This window comes from Barbus barbus (assembly GCF_936440315.1).
Source record: "Barbus barbus genome assembly, chromosome: 18".
NCBI classification, from domain to species: Eukaryota; Metazoa; Chordata; class Actinopteri; order Cypriniformes; family Cyprinidae; genus Barbus; species Barbus barbus.
In genome coordinates, this window is record NC_136746.1 from 20,573,864 (window position 1) to 20,595,270 (window position 21,407).

At 36.9% G+C, this 21,407-nt stretch overlaps 1 protein-coding gene across 1 annotated transcript in view; it reads right to left on the bottom strand.

Moving 5' to 3' along the window:
- The window catches only part of LOC306884523 (all trans-polyprenyl-diphosphate synthase PDSS2-like), a 31,165-nt gene extending 10,012 nt beyond the window's left edge, over positions 1 to 21,153 (bottom strand). The window contains exons 1-3 of the mRNA XM_079440455.1: positions 20,579 to 21,153; positions 10,590 to 10,724; positions 2,268 to 2,466 (exon numbers count right to left, since the gene is read on the bottom strand). Of these exons, the coding sequence (XP_079296581.1) occupies positions 2,268 to 2,466; positions 10,590 to 10,724; positions 20,579 to 20,805 (561 nt within the window). The 5' untranslated portion in view covers positions 20,806 to 21,153. The remainder of the gene's footprint in view (positions 1 to 2,267; positions 2,467 to 10,589; positions 10,725 to 20,578) is intronic.
- Positions 21,154 to 21,407: the final 254 nt, after the last annotated feature.

The window sequence follows — 21,407 nt, forward strand, 5'->3', positions numbered from 1 at the left end:
CGTGAATCCCAGTGTAGGTGTATTTAAGCAAGTCTTGGAAAGTTTTTGCTTTGTGTAGTTTTAAAATAAAGTTTAGGCCTATATGTTTCTAAAATACTAAGCATTGCAGCTGTTTTATATGGAAGCCCATTTCCGTCACTGAATAACATTTTTTTTTTTTAAAAAGGTTATTGCGACTTCTCACAATTCTGTTTTTTTTTTCTTGGGATTGCTTGATACAAACTCACAATTCTGACATTTTTTCCTCAGAATTGTGAGATATAAACTCGCAATTGCAAGAAAAAAGTCAGAACCGTGAGATAAAAAGTTGCAATTAACTTTTTTATTTTTTTATTCAGTGGCGGAAACAGGGCTTCTGTAGTTTTAACCATTGGTAAGAAGAAATGTTTTTTGGTTTCTTAATGTGACACTACAGACTAATAAATTACATTTTAAAGTATGTTAAAATAGAAAACTGTCATTAATATTGTGATAATATTGTTACCGTTTTTACTGTATTATTTTAAATCACAAATGCAATCTGGGTGAGCATTAGAGACTTTCAAAACACTAAAAAAATCTTACAGATCACAAACTTTTGAACAGTAATGTACAATTTTATTCATGCTATACTAAAGAAGTATGTAGTTTAAAACTATTAAAAATATACATGCACCCAATATTTTGTGTGCTATGTATTTTTATGCCTTTATCCCTTCATTAAGTCAAATGTGCCATTTGTATGATGCATGGTGTTGCTGCCTATATGTAGTGCATTTCAGTTCAGTAGACTATGATGGTCTATTTCATTTCACCCCCAGCCTAAGTAGCAAGCAGCTAGAACAGAACCTATGAGTTAAACGTAACAACCTTTCAGAGGTATTTGACCAAAATCAATAGGATTCTGGGGTGCATAACACAAAATAGGCTGGGAAGCACTGCTCTAAAATGTCCTGATGTATCGTACTGGCCATTTATAATGCTGTAAGATATTCAAAAAGATGCTCAAGTGAGATGCTGTAACCCTGAGTGGAGCGAGGCAGTGGGGCTGCTGGCCGCATGTAGTTAGACGGTGCTTTGACTGCGACTCTAATTAGAGCTGGAGGAGAACACTGACACTTAATGAGGGGTGTAGGAGACATATGCTCACACACTCGCGCGCGCACACACATAGAAAGGGCGCAAGAGAATGAGGGAGAATGCAAGTGTATGGAAATTAGCAAGAGAGGACACACACAGCGTACAGCGTGGAGAACAAAGTCTTTGAGAAGGAAGTCAGAAGCTGGTGAAATAAAAAAAATGTTTTCAGTGTTTTGCATAAAAACACAAATGTGATGGAAAAAAGTGTCTCACACCTCCAGCATGAAGAGATGTGTGTGTTTGTTTATTTAACTATAATTTTGGTACAAAAATATAAGTAAGCTAAATCTGACAAAACCTTTATTTGGGGATTATTGGGATGTTCTCAGCTGCATAAATTATTCATAGTAATGTATCTCTTAATCCTTAAAATGCAAAATAAATCAATTAAAATACAAGGAAATAAAAACACTTCCCTTTTCTTTTAGAAATAATAGACAGTCCATGTTTATAATTTTTTATATCGTTAAAAAAACAATTGAAATCTATGTCCTAATCTTCACTACAATTGAAAATCCTGGGACCGGTAAAATTTTCTAAATGTTTTTTTTTTTTTTTTTTTTAAGAATACATGCTCACTAAGTTAGAATTTACTTGATCAAACATACAGTAACAACAGCAATATTTTGAAATATTATTACAATTAAGAATAAATGTTTTCTATTTTGATAACTTTTAATAAATATTCAAATGTAATTTATAGAAATCATTTTAATACGCTAATCTGGTGCTTCAGAAACATTTCTTATTATCATCATCCATGTAGAAAAATGTTGTGCAGCTTAATAATCTTTTTCTAGAAACTTTGATACATTCTTTTCAGGATTCTTGATTAATTAAAAGTTCAAAAGCACAGGATTTATTTGAAATAGAAATATTTTGTAACATTATAAATGTCTTCAAATGATCAATTTAATGCAGTCCTGCTGAATTAAAGCATTCATTTCTTTACAAAAAATCTTACTGTTCTCAAACCTTTGAATGGTAGTGTGAATACTGTAGCTAGGAACATGTGTACTGATTATTATTTGGGCTCAAATTTTACAACAGCAAACTCAGAGCAGGGTTTCTTTCATTACTGAGCATGGAACAAGCGAAGAGCAGGCAATGGAAAAGTCTGGAGACTTTTTACAGCATTCATTTAGTACCTTGGTGTCATTGAGCTGGGCCAATCCTGTGCAGGCGTTTGCCAACAGGAAATCGCCACTCAGAACAGCCATCTTGTTCCCAAACTGCATGTCTTTGAGGGGGCCATCCGAGTTCGTCCACTCCTTCAGATTCACAATCCCACGATGCACCAGGAAGGCTGTGTGAATCAGCTCTGTGATCTCAGCCAAGTTCCTCTGACTGACAAAGAGACAGAAAGAGAGAAATATTGTGATTCTGAGAGAGTATTAGATCTATAAACAGTCAGATGCTATAGCACACGTTATATGGAAAGGTTATAATCAAATGCTGATTTGCCAGGTTCAGGATCATAATCAGCTTGGACCACTGAGGTCTCAGTGATAACCACCTTCCAGACACAAGAGAGAGACGTTAGCGCTGATGACCACTTACCCCTCCTTCAGAGCGAGAGACATGGAAAGAAAAGACGGTGAGAGAATGAAGAAAAAGCATCTTTGATGAAGAGATTCTCTTCAGTTTTTGCCATGTGAGAGAATCACTGTGGCCGTTTCTGCTCACACACACACACGTGTTAGTCAATGCTTGGGTAATTACAAAGCACTGCAATAATTCTTGTTGTCATTAAATGCTGTTATTTGATGGACCATCTCCTGGGCTCAATCATCTCTATTGTGCATAGCTCTCTTGTCCATGCAGCCACCGATCCCGGTCAATTTCACATCAGCTGACACAGGTAAAAACTGATCTGAGATGTTGATGTGGCTTACAATGGATGAGGATTACTGGGGAAACTCAAACATACTTTAAAGAAGTGGAATTGTATGTATCTATCATCTGAGGTCAAGAGTTGTAGGGTTCTACTTGTCTTTTTTTATCTTGGTAAATATTAAACGCCCACTTTTTGCAAACCTAATCGATCCTGAAGTCCCATCCAACATTTTGGTCAATGAATATCCAGTTAAACTCAGAAATGCATCTGATTATGGAAGTAAAATGCGTAGTGAATGGCATTTTATGTTGACTATAAATGCATATCAGAAGTTGTTTTCTAGAACAGGTTTGTGATCTCAGACCCTGAAAAAGTATTCAGGGCTATGTTCACACATGACACGGGTCTGTTTTTTAAATGATACTGTGAACAGCCCAAACCATATTTTAAATCAAAAAAAAAAAAAAAAAAGAATTTATTTAAAAATACTGGCCTAAAGTGTTTTAAATGTGACATTTTTTATTTAAAAATGTCAAAATTAACTAAACTGAAAAATAAACTAAATGAAAAAGAATAAATAAAAATAAATGCATTTAAAATACAACATGAACTGTACAAAATGCATGACATTTTAATTCAGTTTTATAAAATAGCAAATTGATAAATTAATTACAAATACAAAAATAAAATTTAAATCACAAAATCAAGAATAAATAAAAAAAAAATGAAAAATACAGTGTGAACAATCTAATATAATGTGGGTTTATCATTCATAATCATGGACCATCATTGGCATGCTTCATTTCCATTAGTGTGGAACACAACGAGTCCACAGAATGCCAATAATACATTTTCGGCCCATTTCCGCCTCCTTGCCCTTGTTCTTAATTGAGGTGTAATTTCACGTTAGCCTCCACAGAACATCAGGTTCATAATAATTGCCTCCATTTATTTAATTCAGATTAGCATGCCAAGTTTGACTATTTTGATGCCACATTTAAAAGTTCTCGTCAGTCCCTTAAAAAAAAAAGATTTGGGCCTCATGTGGCAGGTGTGTCCTTCTTTGCAGCTGCCAGTATTGAGTTGCTGATTTGACCACTCATTAGTAATAGTGGTGATATTTGTAACTAGTGTTTTTGAATGAATAGTTTTCTATCCTGACATGATTTTCATAGTCTTTGTCTCCTTCATCCTTGGGCTGGCTGCAGTGTTTTGGCTGTGTGCAGACAGCCGGAGTTGAATCGAAATCTAATTTTCCCCCAAATCTGCAGCTATGCCGTCTACGTTTTTTTTTAAGTCAGTGGGAGGGGCAGCACAGGGAGTATAAATAGCCTCAGAACTCAGTTGCATAGCAACCGATGCCATGGCGCAGAGGGGTTCCGCCCCCTGACACGCCCCCTTTCTCTGTCTGCTCCATTTTCTCTGCCAATTTAACCCTGAAGCGCAGTGGAGCGTGTGCCTACAAGCTCACAGCAGATCACCTTAGAGGTCAAGATGTCAGTTGACCAAAAGCATTACTAAAGCTGTCACACAGTATCTCAGCCAGATGATGTTTTAATGAAAGATCAGAGATGGGTTTGCTTCTAAACTCGTTATAATGTGAGTTCAACACAAGACACACACACACACACACACGATACCACAGAAACCACCTATATAACTACCAGCACTAAATAAGACTGTTTCTTCTGTTCAGTTTGCTCTATTCAGTATACAGTCTCTCATATATATTAAAAACGAATACCATACCATTCAAAATGTTGGGGTTGGTAAGTTTTAGTCTCTAAATATCTATGCACAGTGAGTTCAAAATTATTGTCCAAAAGTTTTGCACATTAAAAAATAAATACTCACATTTACACACTTTCTTCGAAACTTTTGTCCGGAAAATTTGGATCGGGTTTAATTTTCAGCGTAGCAAGCATTTTGAGAGTTGTTTGTGCATGACGAATTTTTAGGATGACAAATACGAAAAAACATATGAAAATTACGGACTCCGTGTGAAAGGACCTTTACGCTCACCAAGGCTGCATTTATTTGATCAAAAATGCAGTAGAAAAAAATTATATTGTGAAATATTATTTCAATTTAAAATAACTGTTTTCTATTTGAATACATTTTCAAATTAATTTTCAGAAGTCATTACTCCAGTCTTCAGTGTCACATGATTCTTCAGAAATCATTCTAATATGCTGATTTGGCGCTCAAGATACATTTCATATTATTATCAACATTGAAAACATGTGTGTACATTTTTGTTTAGGATTCTTTGATGAATATAAAGTTCAAAAGAATTAATATTGTTAAAAAAAAACTAAGAAAAAGAGTAAGATTTCATTTTTAGTGTAACATCTGAAAATTTGTCAAATTAATTTGATTATATAATTTTCATTAAAAAATAAATACAAATAAATAAACCTTAACATCAACTTGCAAAAAATCTGAATATTGCAAAAACAATTTGCGAATAAAGCAGTAATTCCATCTCTTTCAAGGAAATTGGTTCAAAATAAAAATAAAAAATGCAATTATTCTGTCACATGACTTGAGGCAATTCTCTGAATTTTTATTTTTCCATTATAGTTTATGTGCATGTTTTGTCTTCTAATCGAATTAATCAATGTAACCATCTTAAGTGAGTGCATACATTTTTCATGCACTTTATGTTGGTTTGGAATTTAGTTTTTAGCAAAATCCTAATTTGCATTAAAACATGTGGATGGAAACCCAACAGGTAGTATTTTGCATGTACCACCTTAAGAACAAGACAGGCTTCCAGGATGCCATAATGTCTAATGATCTAAAACAAATTCAAGAGGACTTTAGGAGATAACCAAGCAAACACGGACACTGTACAGTGCTTTCGGACACAGCCAAAGTCTGCTGAATGTCACACTTGTGTTCCACACGTCCCTTAAAAGAACTGTCGAGCAATCATTCAAACAGATATCTCTCTCTCAGCGAGATGCACTCGTGCATGTACACCATCATACACACACCCTCAAACTATGAGCATTTCTGTCAGAAGTGAACACACACACTTACCATCCACCTCACATGCACACACAACCACACAACACTGTGTGTGTGTGCGCGTGTGTGCGAGAGAGAGAGAGAGAGAGAGAGAGAGAGAGAGAGAGAGAGAGAATGTGACTCGAGGGACATTTTACAAATGCTGCATGTCAAGGAGGAGGAGAGCAGCACAGCAATTCATCCATCACCACCATCAAACACACCTCTAACCAGGAACGAGAGAGCGAAAGGTGCCATCGGAGCAGGGAGGGAAGGGGGGAAGTTGAAAGGAAAGAGAGACGACCGACAAAGAAATAGAAAAATACAGCCAGGGAGGAAGAAAAAAAACTCTATATTTTAGAAAGAGATAACTACCACAGACATGTTTATGTCTGATTCTTTATATATTAGTGAATTAAATAGTTCAATCCGACTGTAAATGAATCATTCAGATTCATACACTGTGAACCAGATCGACTGAATCAAAAGATTTGATTCAGAAGAATGTCTGATTCATGAACAAATCCTTGCTACTTCTCTTTTGAATTTTTATCTATTTGTCAGTTAGTCGAACAGTTTATCCAGACTGTAAATGAATCATTCTGAATCATTCACTGTAAACCAAATCAACGGATGCATTAAAAAGAACTGATTCAGAAGAACGTCTGATTGATGAACAATGAGTTGCTACTTCTCTCTTAAATCTTGATCTATTCATCACTGAGCTGAACAGTTCAGTCAGATTGTAAATTAATCATTCAGAATTATTCACAAACTAGATCAAGTGATTCATTGAAAAAAAATCAGATTCAGAAGAATGTCTGATTAATTCAGATATACATTTGACATCATTCTCTCCTCTTTTAAATTTGGGACTATTTATAATTTTTAGAATATCGCATATAAGTCATATGGACCACCTGTTATGCTTTTTGGGGGAATTTCCAAAGCTTCACATGTTCAGTTCTAATTGACATTAATTATATTAAAAAGAACAGCCAGGATATTTTCACAAATTCACTTTTTTCCACAGAAGAGTAAAGTCATACACGAGTAAATGACAGTTTTGGGTAAAATATCCCTTTAAATGTGGGTAATTGTGTGTGTATGTTTCACCATCATTCACCTCACCCTTTTTTAACACACAGACACACACACACACACCTCACACACCCACAATGGGTCAGCCTTGACTCTTACAAGTCTCAGGGCAACTACATCACCATCTTGTTTCCATGACACCCACTTCCCAGCTGTGGAACTGAGGTCACTTCCTGTTTAGAGGGAAACGTGGGGATGTAGAGGCAAGAAAACGAGGGGAAAAAACAGAGAAGTATAGCGATGAGTGCCGGTCCCTCCTCTCACTTGCTTTGACATTCTCTTTCCCCCGCTCAGCGAGAGAGAAAGAGATCATTCAGACAGCTTGTGCACACACACACACACACACACTGCCAAGTACAACAGCCGCTTCTGGTAACTCCCTGGCACTGCAGCCAAGGAACTCACACACACACACACCAGCCTGTTTAGAGCAAGAGTCCTTCTGAGGCACAGCAGTGGAAGTGGATGCACAAGTGTGTGTGTGTGCTGCGTGTGTGTCAATTTCTTGTCCTTAACTGGGCATAATTTACCCTACACACTTTCATATCCTGTTTCCGATGATTTTTCTATGTAGCACGGTTACCAAATATCTTGTTTTCCAATAAGCCTTGTTCTCTCCGAATTCAATGCTACATTTTAAAACAAATATCATGCTCTTTTTTTCACTTTCACTTATGGAAAGAGAAAAAGGCTTCTAATTGGTCTCAGATGAAATGTGAACCTCTTCATCTCCGAAAATAAAATCTTCAGCAGCCTGTAGCTTTCAAGGTGTCCAAATGAAAAGCTTCTCTAATCCTGATGCCCAGATACCGGCCAAGATTTTATTTTTTTTAATTATTAATCTCTCTCCATCTTTCCCACCTCCGAGCACACACAAGCAAGTACTTGTATGCTGACATGCAATACTTTTGGGAAGCTGACATGTCCTGCGGTGTGACATGCTATACTCCTAAAACTGACGGCGGCCTGTAAAACAAAATAATTGAGGTATGATATTAAAACGAGCTATATTAAAATACAGCTACAACTTTAAAAACCACAACTAACGCATTGCGGCTTGAAGATCCTTCATCAGGGTGTGGATTTCAGCAGGCAAACTTTATTTAAAGAGTTGAAGACAACTTTAACAAACAGTGTCCGCCGTAATATAATACCTCACAAGTGTATTAGATTTGTTTCACAGACTGCAAAGCCTTCTCCACAGAGCAGCAGAGAAGGTAATAGTATATTTTTTGATTGCGTAAACAACATTTTGCCAATTCCTTTGTAATTACTATGACTTTCCATGACCTTGAGAGACTGTGGAATATTTGTACTTTTAAAAATGCATTTATCACCAGACCAGATCATTTAAAATCATCTACTGAGGGAAAAATAAACCCTGTAAAGCCTGAAACGGTTTACTGAATTCTTAGACAAAATACAGTTAGGTCCATATACATTTGGACAAAGGCACAATGGCACAATTTTTATTATTTTAGCTGCTGACCAAAACTTATTCAAGTTACAGTTCTATAATGAATATGGTGCACACTTAAAGTGCACAGTCTGAGCTTTAATTTATTTGAGGGTATTCTCATCAAAATTGGAGGAAAGATTAAGGAATTACAGCTCTTTAATATGTACCTCTCCCCTTTTTCAAGGGACCATAAGTAATTGGACAATTGACCCAAAAGCTGTTTCAGGGACAGGCGTGGGCTATTCTTTTGTTATTTCTACATCAATTAAGCAGGTAAAAGTTCTGGAGTTGATTCTAAGTGTGTCATTTGCATTTGGAAGCTTTTGCTGTGAACCCACATCATCCAGTCAAAGGAGCTTTTTCATGCAAGCGAAACCATTGTTAGGCTTCAAAATCAAAATAAATCCATTACAGAGATAGCAGGAACATTAGGAGTGGCCAAATCAACTGTTTGGTACATTGTGAGATAAAAAGAACACACTGGTGAGCTTAGAAACATAAAAAGGCCTGGACGTCCACAGAGGACAACAGTGGTGGATGAACGAAGGATCCTCTCCATGGTAAAGAAAAACCCTTTCACATCATCCAGCCAAGAGAAGAACACTCTCCAGGAGATAGATGTGTCACTGTCAAAGTCTACAATTAAGAGAAGACTTCACGAGAGCAAATACAGAGGGTTCACCACAAGGTCCAAACAAGGCCAGATTAGACTTTGCCAAAAAACATCTAAAAAAGCCAGACCATTTTTGGACAGCTGAAATTAAGTTCAACCAGTACCAGAATGACATGAAGAAAAAAGTATGGAGAAGGCTTGGAACAGCTCATGATCCAAAGCATACAACATCATCTGTGAAACATGGTAGAGCAGTGTGCTGGCATGAGTGTGCATGGCTTCCAGTGGCACTGGGTTACTGGAGTTTAGTGATGATATGAGAGAAGACAGAAGCAGCCGGAAGAATTCTGAAGTGTACAGGGGTATACTCGCCGCCCAGATTCAGCCAAATGGAGCAAAGTTGATTGGACAGTGCTTCATTGTACAAATTGACGACAATGACTCAAAACATACAGCGAAAGCAACCCAGGAGTTTTTGAAGGTAAAAAAATTTAATATTCTGCAATGGCCAAGTCAATCTCCTGATTTCAACCAGATTGAGTATGCATTTCACTTGCTGAAGACAAAACTAAAAGCAGAAAGACCCACAAACAACAACTGAAGTCAGCTGCAGTAAAGGCCTGGCAAAGTATCACAAAGGAGGAAACCCAGTCTCTGGTGATGTCCATGAGTTCCAGACTTAAGGTAGTCATTGCTTGCAAAGGATTCTCAACATTTTATTTGAGATTATATGTATTTGTCCAATTACATTTGAGCCTCTAAAAATGGGGGGACTATGTATAAAAATGGTTGTAATTCCCAAGCATTTTATGTTATATTTTTGCCAACCCCTTGAATTAAAGCTTAAAATCAGCACTTTTATTTTTAATTCTGTTCTGGTGGCAGACAGAGATGAAATTATGAAAATTGTGTCAGTGTCCAAATATATATGGACCTAACTGTATATATAAAAATGTGTTTTAATCAAATTTGAGACATTAGGATTTTATGGTCCATATATTATGATATAGTGAAAATGTGGAGCTGACATTCAAGGAGGAAAAAACTCTCAAACTGAGCAAAAATATGCATTTGGTGTAGTTGTGTTGTTTATAAAAACGTATTAATTATTAAACAGAGGGCATGATGCATGTAGCAGATTGTGTGCAGCAAAGTTAGGTGTATAGTAGCTGTTTCAGCAAAGTTTTAATTATGTTAATAATTTAGAGACCTAGAAATTCAGGAATCAAATATGAAAGAGTATAGGCTTTGGACTTTGAAGTCTATGGATGTATTATGTGTAAACTAGCAATGTCCATACATAACACATAAAACAGTCCTTGCCCTCTCCATATTCTTTTCTCTTGCTGTCTTTCAAACATCTTTCAGGCTGGTCTCCCTCCCTCTCTCACTTTCTCAAAACCTGTGTGTTGTAGCAGTCTAAAAAAGAGAAAGAAAGGTATCTTTACCTGGGGTAGATGCCGCTGACCATACTGTCATGAATCGGGTCACTGGGACTGGGACATGGACCAGCTGCTTTTGACATTAGCAGCACAATGAGACCTCGCATCTGTAGATTATTCCGGCTGTCATACACAAATCCTCTATTAAAAAAAAAATCATAAAATTACAAATCACATAACATACCTTATATATGTTCTTTATATGAATAAAATTCTGAAAATAAATCAGTGTCACAACATCCTTTAGAAATATTTCTAATATGGTAATTTGGTTCTGAGGAAACATTTCTAACTATCAATGTTGAAAACAGCTGAGCTGCTTTATATGCAGCATTTGCTTGAAATCTTTTGTAATATTATACATTTCACTTATGATCAATTCAAAGCATCCTTGCTGAATAAGTATTATTATTTTTAATCTTACTGACCCCAAACTTTTGAACCTGTTTACACATTAGATATAAATGTATTTTTATATAAAGATTATCATTATTATTATTATTATAAGTTAGTACTTTTTCCTAAGTGCAAAAAAAAAAAGCAAATCGACAAAACAACTTCCTGTTGTTTTTCCAAAATACATGTAAGTGCACATTTTCATATGTGAGATCCATTAATGAGTCAGGCTAACTATTGGTCAGTACTCTGTGCTGATGGCCATGACTCCCCATCAGACCCTTCAGAATGAGAAATAATGCTGCTATGAAGAGCAGATTCATAAGCTAATTAAAGAGCTGTAATGATCAAAAGCAGCTAGAGATTGCAGAATTACACCAGGATCTGCTTCTGCTCACTGCTGATGAGACGCACTGAATTACTGAAATGATACGCACACTTATGGCATATAAGAACAGCCAGTATAAAAGTAACTTTTTTATCTATATGTTGTTCTATAAATCTTGATAAAAAAATATAAAAAACTTTAAAATAGACTTAAAATAAATAGGATTGCATTGAAGGAGGGACTCAAGATGTATCTAAGGACCGCAGTATATTCACACGGTTTAGAACTGACAACAGTATTTACTAGCAGGTGTGACTCAAAATATCCTTGAATACTGTCTGTGTGAAAGAGTCGATACAGTGTATCGCCATAGCCATTAATACCACCTGTAACCATAGTGACAGTGATGAAATACAGGTCCTTTTCAAAAAATTAGCATATTGTGATAAAGTTCATTATTTTCTGTAATGTACTGATAAACATTAGACTTTCATATATTTTAGATTCATTACAACACAACTGAAGTAGTTCAAGCCTTTTATTGTTTTAATATTGATGATTTTGGCATACAGCTCATGAAAACCCAAAATTCCTATCTCAAAAAATTAGCATATCATGAAAAGGTTCTCTAAACGAGCTATTAACCTAATCATCTGAATCAACTAATTAACTGTAAACACCTGCAAAAGATTCCTGAGGCTTTTAAAAACTCCCAGCCTGGTTCATTACTCAAAACCGCAATCATGGGTAAGACTGCCGACCTGACTGCTGTCCAGAAGGCCATCATTGACACCCTCAAGCAAGAGGGTAAGACACAGAAAGAAATTTCTGAACGAATAGGCTGTTCCCAGAGTGCTGTATCAAGGCACCTCAGTGGGAAGTCTGTGGGAAGGAAAAAGTGTGGCAGAAAACGCAGCACAACGAGAAGAGGTGACCGGACCCTGAGGAAGATTGTGGAGAAGGACCGATTCCAGACCTTGGGGGACCTGCGGAAGCAGTGGACTGAGTCTGGAGTAGAAACATCCAGAGCCACCGTGTACAGGCGTGTGCAGGAAATGGGCTACAGGTGACGCATTCCCCAGGTCAAGCCACTTTTGAACCAGAAACAGCGGCAGAAGCGCCTGACCTGGGCTACAGAGAAGCAGCACTGGACTGTTGCTCAGTGGTCCAAAGTACTTTTTTCGGATGAAAGCAAATTTTGCATGTCATTCGGAAATCAAGGTGCCAGAGTCTGGAGGAAGACTGGGGAGAAGAAAATGCCAAAATGCCTGAAGTCCAGTGTCAAGTACCCACAGTCAGTGATGGTCTGGGGTGCCATGTCAGCTGCTGGTGTTGGTCCACTGTGTTTTATCAAGGGCAGGGTCAATGCAGCTAGCTATCAGGAGATTTTGGAGCACTTCATGCTTCCATCTGCTGAAAAGCTTTATGGAGATGAAGATTTCATTTTTCAGCACGACCTGGCACCTGCTCACAGTGCCAAAACCACTGGTAAATGGTTTACTGACCATGGTATTACTGTGCTCAATTGGCCTGCCAACTCTCCTGGCCTGAACCCCATAGAGAATCTGTGGGATATTGTGAAGAGAAAGTTGAGAGACGCAAGACCCAACACTCTGGATGAGCTTAAGGCCGCTATCGAAGCATCCTGGGCCTCCATAACACCTCAGCAGTGCCACAGGCTGATTGCCTCCATGCCACGCCGCATTGAAGCAGTCATTTCTGCAAAAGGATTCCCGACCAAGTATTGAGTGCATAACTGAACATAATTATTTGAAGGTTGACTTTTTTTGTATTAAAAACACTTTTCTTTTATTGGTCGGATGAAATATGCTAATTTTTGGAGATAGGAATTTTGGGTTTTCATGAGCTGTATGCCAAAATCATCAATATTAAAACAATAAAAGGCTTGAACTACTTCAGTTGTGTTGTAATGAATCTAAAATATATGAAAGTCTAATGTTTATCAGTACATTACAGAAAATAATGAACTTTATCACAATATGCTAATTTTTTGAAAAGGACCTGTACATTTTCAAACCAAATTTTGATGGAATTTGGTTGAACCTTTTATATTTAGAAGTCATTTCAGTTAGCATATTAAATGTGTGATTGGATCATTGACAACTGTATTATTTCATTAGAATGCAACCACAGAAGATTATATGGACTGCTAAGCACCTACCCAGAAGGCCCTAGCAAGTGTATAGTAGTGCCCTAAAAACACTTGAATAGAATTAATATGAGATCATACATAGAAACACACACACACAACAAAAACGCCTTAGCAACCACCTACAACACCTAGTGAGTTCCCAACATGCAAGAAACAAAAACCACTAACATTTCTTAAAAAATTAAAATTATAGTTCACTAAGAGGTTATTCACACAGAACACATTTTTGCAGGTAGTGCGATGAAAAAATTGTAAGGTCTAGAAATGTTTTTTTTAAGTTGATCTTTTAACTTGAATGCGTTTTTAAAAATCCATGTCATGCACAAGACAAGAACGCAACAGTCAAAGACGTCCATCTAGTGCATTTTTACACAGAGAACCAAAATAGCAGTGCAGTGGAATGCAAAAACGTATTCTGTTTGAACGCCCTCTAAAATTTGACTAATACTGTCATCTGGCAACTTTGTAAAAATAAAAGTTTCTAGTACGTGCCTCATCCATCCAGCCTCACCATATTCTAATTGTGTTTAAATGAAATGCACAGTGTCATATTAACGAGCCAGCATGCCATTCCAATTCAATCTCGCCCTCTTTTCACCTCCCATCTCTCCATCTCTCCATCTTTCACTGTCTCTCTCTCTCTCTCTCTCTCTCTCTCTCTACGGAGGAGCAAAGACACTCGCAGGCTTGTTAATCACAGTTCCACGAGGGGGTCTTGGAGGCAGAGGTCATTGCTGTTATGAGCTAGTCTGCCTTTCAACATCATGATTAATTTGCATCTGCATGACGGTTGGTGGTTGGTTCTGTGCAAAGGCATTCAACCCCACAGACCCTTTACTCACCTCTATTATTGGTTTAAATATACATATAATACAAATAACTTTCTTATAATTGCCTTCTAAGGAAACAGTAGCAAAAATGGCCAAAGCCCTCTTTCCTCTAAAATAAATATTCAGCATTTTGATCATTTTAGAGACACATAATAAATCTTTCATTTTCAACTGACATAAAGAACCACTTTTTTAAACCCCACTTCCTTTTTAAAGGGATGTTGTGAGAAAACAGCTGAATATAAATCTTAATATTTTTTCCCCTTCTAAATGAGCACCCTGCTATCCTATTATATTTCAAACTAAATTAAATTAAAGTAATATTCATGGCAAAGATATGAAACTCTGTTGCAGATATACTACATTTTACAAGAAGGTGAAATATCAAAAACAGTTTTACATCAGGGGAAAGAAAAAAAACTGAGACACACCAGGGCCATAGACAATAATTAGAAATGGCCAAATTGCAGAGCATGAATTCCAACACAAAGCGTCAGTTTAAAGTTGAAAGAGAGCTGGAAGTTGCAAATAATTTAATACTAGTCAACTGTTTTACGACAGAAATGTTGAATGACCGACAGCTAAATCCAGTAATGCAAACTGCTCAAAATTTTTCTCAAATATGGCCATTTTGAGAGAGAGAGTTGCATGTGTGAATTTCCTCTATCTGTGCATCTCTCTGCAAACAAGGAAGCTGTGACTTTAGTTACTTCAAAAACAATGATTTTACCTCCTCGTTAATGAGAAATATGATGTACCAATTCAGTATAAAAGCCATTTTATTCATAAAAATTGCGGGGCAGTGTTGACAAGTTTCCTGAATGTGTGCTCCTGAATGTTTCTGTGTGTGCACGCAGCACGGTTGGTTATAAATATATAAATTTAGCACAGTCCAATGTTCAAGACATCGTTATGGCCTTCCCAAATATGCACCTCAAAATATGCAAGATGGAAGAACGGAAAAGCAACACTGTAAAATGCAAAAACGTGTTTTGAGTGAACAGCCCCCTAAGGAATGATTAACATAAAACGCATTTTTGTTTTAAAAACACAAGAAGCTAGGCAAGTTGCATTTTTCTCACTTGAGCACCATACATTTTTTAGGACATGTGTAAAAAAAAAAAAAAAAAAGACGCAATACAAAGCACAAAGGTCAAACACATTTGTCTAATGAATGGAAAAGCACTGCAGTGGAATGCAAAAACGTGTTCTTTGTAAACGCCCCTACAGTTCCATGATAACCTACTGTTTAGTGAGTGATAGTCATCTGAGCTGTATCAATGAGGAAGTGAACTGTCTGAGTGACAGAGTCATTAAAATGCACCAACTGAGACTTCCATTGGCAAATTGGACCTGTCTGTTTGTTTTTACGTGCACAGTGAGGACAAAGCAATAGAAAGTTTAAATCCAGACTGATATTAATCTAATGTAGTGTGCAGGTCGTGCAGGATGTACATATCACAAGCGTTCCAGGGCTACAATTGTCTCTGGTTGCCGGGCAATGAGTTCCACAATGCAGTTCCAGTGACGACAAGGGCTGTAATCCCGTCTCCAGGCAGAGAGTCACTTGTCATGAATCACAACTGTGGTAATCGAGATGAGATGACACCCAGACACGCCCACTACCAAACAGCCCAGTGAGAGAGAGAGAGGGGGAGAGAGAGAGAGGTGGGCAGGACATATCATGACTGAATGAAGGAATAAAGGAGAGACTGGAGACATTTAAGGTACAAACGAGAAATGCATCCAAGAGAGAGCTGGAAATACATAAAAGTGGCTGATAACTGGAGAATCAATGAGTGTGGTTACATATATCATCTTACATAGATCATGCTTAATAATAATCCAATACTGTGTAGGTCATATAAATGCCTTAAAATGTATTCTTATCAGGTAAAGGTTATAAATGGTTTAAGCGAAACCTGATCAGCACACCCCCATTACTCAGATTTCAGTTTTCTGTGGCCAGCATATTTATATACTATTATATTATAGTATTTATTACGCAGTATTTTTAGCTTGTGTGTGTGTGTATCAATTTTCCTTTTTTTTTTTTTTTTGCACGTCTGTTTATGTTTATAAAAAAGATGATTTCAAAATCTCACGTAAACATGTTTTTCCATGTGTTGTTGGATTTTTTTATAATGAGCTGATTTTTGATTTCTCACATTCAATGTAAATGCAGTGCTCATATATACCATATGAAGGACCATCCCCTTGAACAATCAGGTTTTCAAAATCCTCCTGTCCACCAGACCCAACGTTTTTAAAACACACTGACACAAAGGTCTGAAATAAACTGGTCACATCCTCCACCCAGAAACACACACACACCATTACTCAATCAGACAGAAACATGCACACAAACACACATGCATCTCAAAACATGCACACAAACACACACATCATTAAATCACAAACTCACTCTACTGCAAAGGGAGGAGCAGGGAGTCATTAAAACAAGACGAGTGGTGATAAGAAATGATTGGAAAGAGGGAATGAAAGAGTGATGGTACATTACAGACCAGCTGGAAAGTGTTTATGACCCTCACAAACAAGGAGTGTGCAGTGAAGTACACTTAATATGTGTGAAACTTTCAAAGGGGCTGTTCACACACAATACTGTTTTTTGCTTAGCAAAAACAGTAACCAATGAAAACGTACTAGATGGATGGACCTTTCTTTTTTCTAAGATGCTATGTGAGGTTAAAACCTCATTACACTGGATACAGTGGATGAATGTCTGTGTATAAATGTCAATGGACCAATCAGATGACTCTGGGGGCGGGAATCACAGGATGAGCATATTTGCATATTTATAAGCATATGTACACGTTTATAGACAAGCATTTTGAATAGTTTTTATTCACAACAGTGTGTAGGAGATAATAAACATGTCTTTTTTCAAATACGCTGAACTCAACATGTAGCTGCTTTTCCCATATTAGCACATCATATGTGAACAGCCTCTAACAACTAAGAGAAAAAAAGCTGTAAATATCAATCAAAACGCCACAGCGAATGATGTCATAGGGAAAATGTGACATTACATCACTGCACTCTGTTCGTCTGGAATATTATGTGTGTATGCAGCTGGGTTGTCACTTTACATGTAGACTGGGGCAAACATTTTATGGGTGGCTCCAATAAGTACCAAAGAGCAGGGGTAAAGTGAGGGTCCGTAGAAATATTTGTAAATAATAAAAAAATAAATATATTTAAATAAATTAAAGTAAATGAATAAATAATACAGTACAGTATTATAATGAATATGAACCTTTTTTGAAACTATATATTCAGAATAATATTTTAAACATATTTATAATATTAATTTTATGCAGTATAAATTGGGTCTTCATACAAGAGACCATATAGATGCCTTTTAAATTTAGGATGGGGGTCCCTCGCATGAGCATGATTATATTTGGGGGTACGCATATAAAAGATTGAAGACCCTTGCCATAAAGGACCTCACTGAGAACACCTGTCACAGGGCCTCTGTATGTGTGTGGAACTGTGAAGGTCTTCCCCTGATGTGTCACAGACATCTCCGCAAGCTCTTAGCGCAACCGCAAACTGCTCTGAACTTCGCTGAGGTCTGTGTTTTTTTTAAAGAATGAACAGAAAGGCGAAACGGAGCGCGAGCTGGCACTGCCCGACTCGCCAGCCTGCAATTGTGCATATAAATATCTTTGGCGCGTCTTAGGAGACGGCTGAATCTGCACTGACGCTGAGGGGAGAAGACAGGGTCCCCTCCCAAATGGATTGTCATATCAGATTTAGGTGTATAGGTTATTACACCCTTGGGCTACTGTTTCCAGCACTGTCGTCTGGATGGGCCGGATTGGGTTCCCGAACTCTCTCTCTCTCTAAAACCAAACGCACACACACAAACACTCAGTCTTTATTTCCTCTTAAAACTTTCTGTATGTCATTCTGTTGGACAGCGCTCAGGTGAAAAAAAGTTCAAGGGTTAGTTCACCCAAAATTCTGTCAACATTTACTCACCCTCATGTTGTTCCAAACCTGTATGACCTTATTTTTCAACAGAGCATAAAAGAAGATTTGTTTGTGTTTTTGTCCATACAATGGAAGCTATCGGTCACCAAAACTGTTTGGTTACAAACTTCAAAACATCATCTTTTGTGTTCCACATGAGAAATATAAACATAATAAACATAAACGTGAGTAAATAATGACAGAATTTTCAATTTGGGGCGAATTATACCTTTCAGCCTGTTCGGTTTTACAAGGGATTTTCTTGTTTTATTTTGTAAATCCTATTTTGTGTTTGTAGATAAATTCTGATTCAGAAAAAAATTCCATTTACGCTTCTGACTGTTAAAAACTGTAATGTCACTGAAAACTGATCAGAATATGATCAGGTTATTACACAAAACACCTAAAGCTAATACCACACACATCATAGGCTAAATTTATGGACTTTATGTGTAGCAACAAAGTAAAACTCACAGCCGTGTAAAAAAGCAGACAGAGTGCTATACTAAAGAAAAGTCCAGAAACACACTTAATTTACAGTATGACAGAGTGGGCTATCTGTCTCAAAGTTACACAAAATCAGACTGGAACTGCAAATGACAGCCACTGGGGGGAGACAGCTTTAATTTGGCTAGTTGAGAGTGACTTTTAAGTACTTCCAGTGTCAATCTCCTTGAAGTAACCTAGGGGTTAAGTGCCATACTCATGTGAATTCAATAACTCTCCTATTTCTAATTCACCCCTAACCAGAACTGAACCTGTGACATCTGGAGTCAGATGCAAACCCATTAGGTTACATTCACCTGTAGACCTAGGAGAGGACAAAAGTCTAATTTATTAAGCCTTCCAAGCTCAATGAATGTGCATTAACTGGGCTAGCCTGAAAAGTACAATTTGTACAAGAACTGTCCTTTAAAATTAATTCTTTCACTTTTCATTAACCTACTTAAAAAAGGTGCATGTGGTGTCACCAAGATGTACTGACTTGCAGTAAAGACACTTTTGCTTCAATAAAACAGCTTTACATGTTAGACTATAATGAGAGGGATTAGAAGAAAACATCAACCACCCTAGTGTTTTATTAAAGTGGCTTGACTTGTATTGCTTCTCAATTAACAAACTGAGAATGTCGGTACTGCAGATTACCCAGCAGTAAACTCATGAGGCCTATAAAGCTCCATGTGGTCTTTTAATTGTCCTCTGAGAGCCTCTTATGTTAATGATCTGCATCACTATAAGCAGGTGATACTCAAGTGAGTGAATATTGAATATAAATCAGGATGTGTTAGAACTGATTGGCTGATGTGCAGATGATAGCATACTGGCACTAGTCAGGAAGGAAGTTAAGCAATGCTAGTATGCTGAAGGCTTGGTTTCATAAACATTAATTGTGTCACATGCCAGATCATTCTAAGGAGGTTACCAAGCAATTTCAGTGTGACCTCTTCAATATTCATTAACTAACTCTTATCCATGTAAAGGTTTTTTTTTTTTTAAATTGGCCCCATGAACACTAGATGTACATATATGTTGGTTACAGTAAGTCCAATTTATTTTTGTGAACTGGTTCATTCGAACAAAAAAAATTATTTTACATCTCTTCATGGTCGCTGACACTGGAATGGCATATTTACGTGCTCTAAAAAAATTCCAAATAAGTTAATCAGCATTTTTTTATATATCCCATTTTAGTTTCTTGCAGCTTTTTATTATGTGCATTTACAGTGAAGCACTAAAATTAATATCTTATCTGAAACATTTTTGCACGTTGTAATAATATTCCTATTTATTGCAACCTGCTCCGTTTTATTTGCATGTTGATAAAACTGTCTAGATGACAGATCAAATGTTTGGGGTTGGTATTTTTTTTATTCTTTTTTTATATAAATACAAGTCTCTTATGCTCAGCAAGGTTGCATTTATTTGGTTAAAATGGTTAAACACGCAGTAAAATAGTAGTATTGTCAGATATAATTTATATGTTGTTTTTTAAAATATTGTTACTTTAATGCAGTCTTCTATTTGAATGTATTTTGAACTATAATTTATTCATGTGGTCGTCAGTGTCACATGCTCCTTCAGAAATCATTCTAATATGTTTAATAAGTCAAATGACTTAAGAAGCGCGTGGACTGATTCCTGATATAATTGTTCAGACTTGACAATTCGGTTTTGTGACAAATTCATTAAATAACTAAACAGAAGGAATTCGTTCAAGAATCACACCTGGCGGCCAGAGGAAATAGATGAATGTAATGTAACATAGTACCTGGCGGTGTTAAGGAGAGGGTGTTTAGTTCCCACCAGCTTCCTGACATGCATGGCCACATTGCTGAGCTCGTCACTGAGTAAACAGCGTAAACTCATGAATGAAGTTGGATATCCTACGATCTTCTCAGCATCAGATACCACTTTAGTCCAGTTAGATGGAGATGGGTTGGAAAAAATACTTAGATGCCTCCATCCAATGTAAAAGAGCCGTGACCTCCAAGCCATTTTAAAAACAAAAAGAAACTAATAGACCAGTTATTTAAATGTATGAATGTTCATTGTACTTTCAGATTGAAATTCACATCAGAGATCTGACACGCTCTTTTACTTATTTAGTGTCAAATCCTGCAGCCTCTGTCCTCCCAATGTCACCTCCTGAAGGAATAAAACATCCTCTTCTTTTATACAGAAGTCGCCTCCACTGGTCGAGCGATGGTCCTTAGTTAATGCAAGTACATTAGTCCAAACCGATAGTCCGTGCAGGTTTTTTAGTCCAGTTTTAAAACATTAAACTCTCACGTTTTGACAGCTGCACCGGGTCGCCATCTTTTACGAATCAGTTTACGGCTTGTCGTAAAGACTGCGCGGTTAACCCCTTCGTCACCAAAACCTAATTAAACGAACAGAAGGAAATGTGAAAAACAGTCTGTTTTAAAATTCATAAATACATTTCTATTATTTAATTAGTCGATTGGAACAGCACATTTAGGCTCTCACCACTAACAGAGTTTTTTTTTTTTCTTGACACAGTCACAGTCAACTTTTAAAAAGCTGATATCTGCCAAATTTGGTTTGTGTGACAAAACTTTGCATCAAAATACTGCTAA